This window comes from Globicephala melas, chromosome 9 (assembly GCF_963455315.2).
Source record: "Globicephala melas chromosome 9, mGloMel1.2, whole genome shotgun sequence".
Taxonomy (NCBI): domain Eukaryota; kingdom Metazoa; phylum Chordata; class Mammalia; order Artiodactyla; family Delphinidae; genus Globicephala; species Globicephala melas.
Genome location: NC_083322.1, coordinates 12240618 through 12251332, shown reverse-complemented (window position 1 = coordinate 12251332; position 10715 = coordinate 12240618). Strand labels below are relative to the sequence as shown.

General features: G+C 39.5%; 2 protein-coding genes and 1 non-coding gene across 7 annotated transcripts in view; 2 read left to right on the top strand and 1 right to left on the bottom strand.

The window, feature by feature from the left end:
* Positions 1-3514, bottom strand: part of DENND11 (DENN domain containing 11) — an 85666-nt gene extending 82152 nt beyond the window's left edge. Inside the window, exon 1 of the mRNA XM_060305216.1 lies at positions 3378-3514. The gene's annotated coding sequence lies outside the window, so the exon portion shown is untranslated. The remainder of the gene's footprint in view (positions 1-3377) is intronic.
* Positions 294-400, top strand: LOC115851976 (U6 spliceosomal RNA). Its single transcript, XR_004038991.1, has one exon. It is a non-coding gene; the product is annotated as a U6 spliceosomal RNA (small nuclear RNA).
* Positions 3515-3529: 15 nt separating the features above from the next.
* SSBP1 (single stranded DNA binding protein 1) overlaps positions 3530-10715 on the top strand; it is a 67296-nt gene continuing 60110 nt past the window's right edge. For 2 of the 5 annotated variants that reach the window (XM_070046298.1, XM_060305218.1), the window contains exons 1-7: positions 3548-3593; positions 4263-4329; positions 5236-5344; positions 6311-6371; positions 7029-7169; positions 7374-7461; positions 9354-9442. In XM_070046298.1, coding sequence (XP_069902399.1) covers positions 5279-5344; positions 6311-6371; positions 7029-7169; positions 7374-7461; positions 9354-9442 — 445 coding nt within the window. In that variant the 5' untranslated portion in view covers positions 3548-3593; positions 4263-4329; positions 5236-5278. The other 3 variants (XM_060305217.1, XM_030854041.2, XM_030854039.2) reach the window with 3 other exon arrangements.

The window sequence follows — 10715 nt, the reverse complement described above, 5'->3', positions numbered from 1 at the left end:
GCCATAGTAACTATGGAGTATTGCTAAAATTGCTTTTGAATCAATGTAAAACGTGATAGTAATCAGTTTAAGTAATAAGTGCTGTAATTTTCCAATAGTTATGAGGCTTGAGGAAAAACTGATTTAAAAGCAAAGTGAAAACTTGATTAAAATATCTAAAAAATGTTCTTGTACAGCACTGAAATTGTCCAAAGCTTCCTATCTGTGAGAAAGCATTGCCAACCCTGGTCTCTACCACTTGATGCCTATAGCTGAGACTTTTTTTAATTTAGGGGGAAAAAAAGGCAAGGCCAGTGCTCGCTTTGGCAGCACATATACTAAAATTGGAGCAGTACAGAGAAGATTAGCATGGCCCCTGTGCAAGGATGACACGCAAATTCGTGAAGCGTTCCATATTTTTAGCAAATATGCTTTCACAGCATACCATGTATATATGTAAAGATAAGTATTTCATTCTTACTGTTCACTTTTCACTGACAAAGGAAAAAAAGTGAAAACTACAGAAACTGTGGTAGATGCTGTTCTGGTCCTAGTTGTACCCACCTTTGGCCAGTCACATAGCTACTCAAGAAACCTTCCCAACAGAGTACGACAGGATGAGAATCTGAAATCACTTCTGATATCCCCTACTAGATATTGACTGTTATATCAAGTAGTAAGTGCTAAAACATTTAATTGACAATGAGTATAACTGTGGATGACTTCTGATCTTGTTTTTAATTCTGTGGATTGTGTTTAAACAATTCCAATGTATGTTCCTGATTTTGAGATACTAAGTGGTATTGCACAGTTGTCACTTTATCGAATGTGGACAACAGTTCCATGAAGTTTATAATGCACACCCTTGTATAGCTGCAGGTGCTAGAATTAAAATTGATCTGTTATCATAAGGGAAAAAAAAGGCAAGGCCAAAGATAACTTTGTGGACTTGGGCATATAGACATGTCTCTTTCTCAGCTAGCTTTGTAAAGGATGAAAGCCCTGAATTATTCCACTGTTGCCAGGGGTAGTTGTAACTGATTAAAGCCATGATGCTTTCACCACTTCTCAGCATTGGGAAGGTACTTTCTGGGTCTGTGGATGAACTACAGAAAGTTTATGATTATGTTAGAGCGTGTGCAGGTATATGCACACCATGAAGAGGTTTCAGGAATTCCTCATCAAAATGCAAATTGTAGATTCTTGTAAAAGTGGTATGTTTAATTAAAAAATACATTTCAGCTACTCTTCTAGATTCTTTTTCTTTTTTTAATTTTCTAATTTCAGGCCTATTTGAGTATCCTTCTAGGTTCTATTTCTCTGTTCTGGCCTGTGGCCTGTTCTTGTTTAAAGCATAATTGCCAACTGGATATTCACAACAAGGTCCCTATTCTCTAAGAGCTCACAATCAATGGGGAAGAGGAGGCACCTTCATGGGCATTTAAATTCTAATACAAGATAGACTGAGTGTGTAAAGAAAGTGAAATGGGAGAACAAAGGAAAGACGATTTGAGTAGAGAATTTTGAAAGTATGTGGAAAGGACATTTCTGATGCTGAAGAGTAAAGCAATGCTGAAGTATTTGTCATATTGTGAAGGAGGATCTATTTGATGACAGAAGAAAATGTTTTAACTCTTGTATAATTAATGTATCATTAATGTATAAATGACATTATACATCTTAATATGTTTTTCTTTGTCAAAGAAAACAGCACTTGCAACTTTCTCCAGCCAACAGTCTAAGGAGAACGTGTATTGGTAACTCCTGTCTGAGAGAGAATTCAGATTAGCCCAGATTCTCCACTGAGATGTTATTCATAAGGTTATAAAAGTTTGCCAAAGGTGTGTCTATTTTCAATTTGCGTGGTGCTTTCTGCTTACCCCAAAGTGTTTGTGAACAGAAAGAAAGAGGGAGAGATCTGTGGCCTAATGAAGATAGAACTTTTAGGGCCAAGTGATTGGATGTGGATGAACAGATGTAGGTGATCAGTGAGATGTGTCAAAGATGATTCCAAACTTCAAGTCTGGGAGAATCTTGGTACCATTAAAACAAACAAGGAGCTTAGAAGGGGGAAACTGGCTTTGGAGGAAAGGGTGAATTTGGTTTTCCACTTGACTCAACAGCTCAAGTGGAAATAGGACTTTTAAACAGGAAATCATCAGAGGGTATGTTACAGTAGTAACACAGTGGAGTGTGGGATGATTAATGCCTGTGCAAGACCTGAAGGCAGCATAACATCGTATGTTTCCAGGACTAAACATCTTGAAGGTGGAAGTAAAACAGAGGTAAGCGTCAATAAATATACCAAGTAGTAAGTCATACTCTTAAGAGTGAGTTAGGGTGTGTATTGGAAACCACATGAAGTAGTTCGTGTTTTTTCCTTTTAGGGCAAGAAGGGGCCATTGAAAGGTTTTAAGTAGGGTCCTGAGGAGGAGATTTGCTTATTAGAATGATGTGGAGGGTACCTTTTCTAGAAGCTGGACAGTGCCAGGACCAGGTGATGGACAGACCTGGGGAGGCTCCCTCTGGCCTGTATTCTGCAGTCTATGGGCCTCTAATCCCCTTTTCCTTACCAAGGCCAGGATTAGGGGGAACAAGACAAAATTTAAGGGGGGGCCAACAAACCCAGCATTCAAGATTAATGCTACTTTAATGCAATAATTTTAAGATATTAAAATTAACGAAAAATCCACAATTAACAAAATATCAGAATTCTAAATAAAGGCAAGTTCAGTACGCTGAAGTTAATGCCACTTCCTCAGGAAAAATGATCAGGCACGGCAACTCTTGCAATTGGAAATAAAGTAAGCAAAGAAGTAGATTTTGAAAATACTATCAGTCAGTTTACTTCTATTAAAGCCAGGAAGGTAAAATTATGTTTTTGGTAAAAGCAAAATATTTAAACTTAAAGCAACGTTGTTAGTTTTAACACACCTAATTTTCAGATGTTCAATATTTCTTCAAGTACTTTAATGTTCTTGTAAAGTTTTTTTTAAATACATAAAAACTTGTATATAGGGGCACACGTTTTTCCTGGTGACTTAGGATCCTATCTGGCTCAGATACTGTATTTAATAAAATTTTTCATATTTTATTCACGAATTTTTTGCCTTAATTCTGACTTTTGAAAACATTGCATTACTATTTATTTTGATTCCCATTTTTTTGGTGACCCTTAAATTTTGCGCTTTCGGCTCTTTCTCTACTTTTTCCGTTTTTTGTTTGTTTGTTTTTGTTGTTGTTGTTTTGTTTTTTTCTTCTTGCTTTTGGAGGCCTGAACCTTTCTAGTTTTTTCCAGAGGCGCAGCTAGCCTTTGTTTGGTCCACCCTGACGAGTCCCGGGCCGGGAACCTCTTCAAATAGTAATTTCATTTCGCTACAAACTTGCAAATAGGTTACCTGAACCACTTGGCGGCGTTGACTCATTCGCTTCCGCCCAGAAGGAAGCTCTCGGAACTACCGCGTTAAGGCGGCGTGCTTCCCGCGGCGCCGGCCGGCCTCATTTCTACGACGCAGCAGCGGGATTTCCGTTCCTCCTTCTTCTCGCGAGTCTTGCGTCCCAGCAGCAACCGGAAATGAGTTCCTGCCTGGAAGCTGTCGGAGCCTGAGCTTCAGGTGAGGGAGGGAGAAGGGGCGGAAGGCTTTGCATAGGTCCTGGAGGCGGTACTGTGTCGGTGTGTGGACCTTGTCTTCTCCCTCGCGCAGAGGACTCCGTGGTTTCGTCGCCCCTCTCAATTCCTTTACGTTGTTGGTTGGGAGCGTCATCTTGGAGAAGGGGCACCCGCACATCTCGGCGGTGAGGCGGCGAAGCCCAGGGATCTCCTTGGTCTTTGGTGACGGGGCTGGAGGCGGTAGTTTTTACAGCCACACGTTTCAAATTGAAGCCCCGTGCTAACATTTTAATATTTATTGAGCTCTTACTATGTCTTAGGAACTTTTAGGGGTATTGGGTGTAACAGTGAATAAGTCCGACAGAAGTCCCTGCCCGAAGGGAACTTGCATTTTAATAAAATTTGAGAAGACAGTGGAACGGAAATGGGGATAGAATCAGGATTTTTTGGTGTGGGTTGGAGGAGGAGGAAGTTAAGGGGGATCAGAGAGGCATGAAAGTGCGAGAGGGGCTTTCTGGGAGCAGAAGGGAGTCCTTCCCGTCCCCTGTGCAGGGCTGTTGATGCGATACGGTCTAAAGGTGGGTTGCGTAAAAGTCGTGGCTGCAGTTAGGCACTTAGACTCAGTGAATTCATATTCTTGCTGTAGGACTTAATTGATCTCTTTTTTCTTCAGGGAAAGATTAAAGGTTAGATTGTAAGAAAAGGAAATAGAAGCCATGTTTCGAAGACCTGTAGTGCAGGTAATCACTTCTTCGTATTAGTGTTGGGATGTGTTACTATAAGCCATAGTGATCAAATTTCTTTAGGCTTTTGCCTGCAGAGGCAAAAGTCCTTTGAGCCCACACACCTTGGTGTACTTATTTGACATGAGGGCTGGGGACAGATTTTACTTGGGTAAATAATGTTCACTAAAGCAAAACGAAACTTCTCTAGTGTGTTCACATGTATAATGGGAATAATTACTTTTAAAAACACGTGCTACTTGCACGTAGATCAGTTAGAGAGCATTGAAGGTCGTTGTTGATCTGCAGACTATGAGAACCGTTGTTCCAGCTTTTTTTTAATTATTATCTCTAATAAGACAGGTGGTTTCTTTTCTGACCACGTGCCTCATGTGTTGTCAGCTGCCCCCCACCCCGCCCTGCCTCCTTGTGCTGAGGAGAGCAGGTGAGGTCTCAGCATCACCACACGTTTACCAGGTCCAGGATTGCTTCTCAAGTCACCCAGTCAGACTCCTCCCCTGATCTCCTCAGTCAGCCTCGCCAGCCTTGAGCCAGCCTAGACCGCGTTTTGCTTGCTTAAGCTCATCTGGGCACCAAGTGCTATAGATTCTCCTTTAGAACCCCTCTCGCACTCATCTTGTGAAGATAAGGAAGAAGCAATTCCTCTGTGAAACCTGTTCCTATTTCCCCCGCTCTGCTGTAGAGTTGGCCCTATATTCTTGGATCCGTACTAACTTATGTACTTTTGAAACGTATACCTTTTCATGTGTTGAAATGTGAAGCATGGAAAAGCTATTCCTGTCTTAATACACGATTCTACAGTGTTACGATATCTTTAAAGCTGTGTATAAAAGAGTTAAATGTTTAATTTAAAAAAGTATCCCAGTTAAATTAATTCTTTCCCCATTTCTGCTCCTCCGGTAGGTCTTGAGTTTTGTGTGCCCCCAATGAGGCAGACTGTTGTCCCATGAAACTTAGGAGCTCTGGCTCATGTGAGCACTCAGATGAGCACCTTTCTGGAATCATGACACAGGTAGCAGTTAGCAGTCTGATCTTTAATATGTTGTAACTCACATTTTTATTTTCGTACCCACTCTCTGCTCCCAAACATAGCGCCAGGATTCCATAGCCAGAAGTACCACCCCTGGAGTGGGTATTGTTTTAATTGGTCGCTTATTAACAGTGCCACCACTTGACACATGTTTCTCTGATGTAATGGTTAGGTCTCTGAACCCAGTGATGTTCCCAGTGATGTGTCCTCATATCTTTGCAGTAGCCCTTACACAGAATGTCCTTAAAGAGGCAGCAGAGGGCAGTGGGAAAAGCAGCAGCCTTGGGGTCAGACGGCCCTGGGATCTCGGCGTGACTTGCCACTTACTTCCTGTAGGATTTTAGGCAAGTTACTCTGTCTCTTTGAACTTCATTTTTCTCTTCTATAAAGTGGTGGTAATTTTACATAGTTTATAGATTTAGTCTGAGGAATAATTGATGAGAGGTAAAGCAGTTAGCGGGTACTCAGCAATGATAGCTGTTGTTATCGAGTGCTGCTGTTACATGGCAGTGATTCCCTTTGTCTGACAGACCGATTTGGGCAGGCATATCTTTGCACTTTATCAAAGAGTCATGTTTGTTTATCTTAGACTTTTTTTTTGGTCTGTCAAAAGCATGACTTTTTCCAACATGTATTTATTTACCTTTTGTGTACAAACACAGAGGCACCGTAATCAGGAAGATTGCCACCAAAGAAGCGGGAGAGGACTGTAAATGAACTCTCTTGGGTATACTGTGTAGTACCTCCTGTGTGCCTGTGGGCTTCTGCAGTAGGCTTAAGTGTTTGCATAGTCCTCCTGGCTCTGTGTGATGGGCACACCTCTTGTCTTGGGTGGATGTGTGCCATAGGAGCTGCTGACTAGATGGTGACCACGTGTGACTGGGTCTTCTGTTGGTATTTGCCTTTCCCCCCGGATTAAAGCTGTTTTACTTATTTGTTCCACTTTAGGTCCTTCATCAGTTTGTGAGACATGAGTCTGAAATAGCTGGCAGTTTGGTTCTCGAAAGATGTAAGTAGCAGCTGATTTCCAAGTTTAAAGCGTGTTATTTATAGCAGTATGCTAATATTCTCAGTGTTGCACAAGAGGTGTATTCGTTGGGTTATAATCTATTAATCGTCACGCTCTTGACTCACATTTGCCTCTCAGATCTTGGCCTTGCCCCATCAGGCTGCAGGGCTCCTGTAAATTGGGCCCTTCTTCCTTTACCAGTCAGTTTTTACTCTTGTCACTTTCCTGCCAAAGAATTTCCTTGAGTCCTATTTGGTTATCTAAGTCTTCCAAGGGTATGTGGTATTTGGCTGAAGAAGTGAATGTTTGTGAAAGCTGTTGTTTCACAGAAATAGTCCCTTGTGTTTATAAAGATATTCAGATTTGTTCTTTTAACTCTACAGACAGTTTAAAGAAGTTTCTTTAGGTATTTAAAAGAAGAATTTAGATAAAGAGCTTAACGTTTGTTTTGTGGGGCTACTTCCTCTGAATATTTTCTCCTTTCTTGCCAATCCTTTTTCCCTCCCAACCTCTGTCTATTTTCCCCTTCAACTTACTTTCAAACCTTCTAGAACTTGGGTTTTGCTTAATGCCAAGACTGAAGTTGGAGTAGTGTTTGTAGCTGTTCCTCCCTAGACATTTCTCTCAGTCTCGTTTTATCTACACATTGCCTTTCAGCTCTGAATCGTGTGCAGTTACTTGGTCGAGTAGGTCAGGACCCTGTCATGAGACAGGTAGAAGGAAAAAACCCAGTCACAATATTTTCTCTAGCAACAAATGAGATGTGGCGATCAGGGGAAAATGAAACACACCAAATAGGTGAGTACAAAAGCCCGGGCTCTTAATTTTATCAGCAGTAAATAGGTATTATTTATTGTGAATTACCTAATTAGATACTTTTAGAAAGGACCTTCTCTAATTCTGTTCTGCTCTTTTAGAAATCGTGGATTGGTTTTGCTGGGACATGTTGTCCTTTGGCACTTGTCTTTTGCATTTGTAACCACATTCCCTATTGTGATTTAGGTGATGTCAGTCAAAAGACAACGTGGCACAGAATTTCAGTATTTCGACCAGGCCTGAGAGATGTGGCATATCAGTATGTGAAAAAGGGGTAAGTTGAGGAAGGAAGGATCTTACAGATTGAATGGTTTAAAACAGGGGTCCCCAACCTCCAGGCCACGGACCGGTCCTGGTCCACGGCCTGTTAGGCCCTGGGCCGCACAGCGGGAGGTGAGCGGTGGGCGAGCAGCGAAGCTTCACCTGCCGCTGCCCATGGCCCGCGTTACCGCCCGAGCCACCCCCCCACCCCCCCCTCCACCCCCGTCCAGGGAAAAATTGTCTCCACGAAACCGGTCCCTGGTGCCAGAAAGGTTGGGGACCACTGGTTTAAGAAACTGGTAACGTGTTCTTATGGACTGCGTAGCTCCTTTATTTATGTAGTACCACTAATTACTCTGTGTTAACCCAAGAGGTATTCGTGCAATCCTTAATACTATAAACATAGCGCATTGCCATGTGTGACTAATTTAAAGGTTTTAACATGGTTTAGCCTTTTAAGAACTTATACTTTAGGGCAAAGAGGATGTGTACTTAAATGGAGCTGATGAGGTAAGAGAGAAGGCAAAGGGTACTGAGTACCATGTGAGCAAGTGTCTCCATGGCCAGCGATCCTGAAGGCAGATGTCTTGCCTCTTGGCATCACACGATGGCCTAACAGAGGGTCTGGAATGTCGGAAGCCTGACCCAGTGAGGTATTATGGTAATATTCACAGCAGTTATTTCATATTTGATAATTTTATGTAAACTTAGTAGTTCCCTTTTGGAATGCTTGGATTGATTATGTATAAAAAGTATCTTTTCCAAACCCACAGAAGGACAAGAGGATGTGTTTAACAGCAGTTGTAGTCATAGTATGTTTAGAAATGTACTTGTTTTATAGAAATGAAACATTTCATGTAAAATAATTTCAGCAGTAACTAAAATTTCTATTTTTTTAAAATAAGTGCATACCTTTTCTTCATATATACCTCCGTTGTCATGTCTGTATGATATGTGCATATATACACATATAAACACAGGAAATTTCAAGGAAAATGTCTATATGCAATTTCACCTACTGATTGATGAATCTGTGTGACTGTTCCCTTTGGCACCCAGTCATTTTACCAGTCTTGTCTATGTTCTGTATTGTACATTTTTGGTGGTGTTAGACTCTGAAAATTGGTGTCATTATGGCCATTTTCTACTCTTTGAAATCAGAGTTACAGTTGTCTTCTAGTTCAGCCTTCTAGAGAGTGCAGCATAGTCTTAGTAATTAACTCTGAGTGAAATACTAAAGCTGAAAATTTTGCATTTTAGTAATCTAAGTCTTTTGAGAGTAAGTTTATGAACCTTAATATAGAAAGGAACTAACTAAAAAATAAATGAAAAAATCTACAAATCTGTTAGAGAATCCAAAATCAGCGGTGACAGAAAATAACACATTGGAAATTAACCATAGAGATTTAAAGGATGCCACTAGGTTGCTCTTCATGGTCTTAAGGTTGCTTTTTTTTTTTTAATTTTGACTTAAAATTTTGAACAGTTTTTTTTGTTTTGTTTTGTTTTAACTTTCATAAGGACCACAGTTAGCTCAAGGATGAAAACATTGTCTTTTTTCCTAGGTGTGGCAAGTCTGTACACATTCTGTTTCACTACTTTTTCTTTTTGGCTGTACCACGTGGCTTGTGGGATCTCAGTTCCCTGACCAGGGATTGAACCTGGGCCCTGGCAGTGAAAGCCTGGAATCCTAGAGCTAGCATTCCTTAGGAATCCACTAGGCCACAAGGGAACTCTCTGTTTCAGTACTCTTAATTCTGAATTATGAGAAGTGGGAGCAAAAATGAGGTTCTGTATGATTATCTGTTTCATCCTTAATGTATACTTACCCTCTCTAACCTGACTCTCTCCTGTAAAGTACATTAGAATCTCCAGACTAAAAACTGTAAATTTTATTCATATCAGGTCTCGAATTTATGTGGAAGGGAAAGTAGACTATGGTGAATATATGGATAAAAATAATGTGAGACGACAAGCAACAACAATTATAGCTGGTAAGGCTCTTGTGATAATAGCTATTCTGTTTTGGTTTTTTTTTCTCCTTTCCGTTTTTGAAAGCTTGGCTATGTTGTAACTTTACCTGAGGCTGTTAGTACTGATGCCAATGAGATTGTAAGGCCTTCACCAGGAGAATTCCAAGTGAGGTTTGTGGGCTTGCTCCAGGTTTCTACATTTATCTCTTCCTTTAGAAAATTATCTCTGTACTCACAGTTTTAGTTCACAAGTAACTTATCAGTTGAACTGTCTATGCCAGTACTTACTATTTGGACTTAGAAAACCTTTAGTGTTTTTGAAGGACATGGCCTAAACAGGGAAAAGCATGTGTCGAGACAGAGTTATACTAATGTGAGTGGCGTTAGACATTTGTGCAGATTTGTTCAGAACCTGTTTGGTACTTAACATGATGATTTTGTTTTAAATTCCTTTTGTTCTCATTAAACAAAATACAAAACAACATAGAAAAGATGGACACATGGAAGCTTCAGGAGGTTAAGAAGATATGCTCTAGAACAGAGTTTTAAACTTTTCTGAAAATTGTACAAGAATTTTGAAAATAATATACCCCTTTGGACATGTTTAAGTTGACATTAAATTTTTTTAATATAAAATTATGTTACTCTTAAAGGTATTAATGGATCTAAATATTATAGCTATTTGGTATCCATCATCATTAAAAAAGATACAAACTCCTCAACATTTGGAAATTTTACATTATTCCCTTTTCTCTGAACTTGTTTTTCAATTTCATTTTCTCCTCAGAAGTGTACCTTAATATATTGTATAGTCAAGACTCTTGTCATTCATTCAATTAACTGTAACAAAAGTACATGCATAAATAGAAATTTAAAAATATTAAAAAAAATTCTGCAACAGTAGAGCTCTAAATGTTAGGTTTCTCCTTGAATTGGGTTATCATTACAGTTGTTTTTAGAACATAATTGACCAAAACAACTTTAGTATATATGTATACAAACTAAAATTTTATTGAAAATGTATCTTAATGAGATAAATGATGCATTTTTTGCCTTTTGGATAAATTGCTAAAAAAGTATTCATTCTGTTTTCTTGTTTTTTATCAATATAAAAACTGAGAAACCTTGTTTTGATAAATAAGTAGATGGGAATAAAAGAACTTTTATTATAGTATTATCTCAATATTTATGAACTTCTGAGGTATGCCCAAATTAGATATCATTTAAAAATTAATTTTTTTATTATGGAAAATGTCAAACATACACAAAAGGAGAGAGAATAGTAAGAAACGAA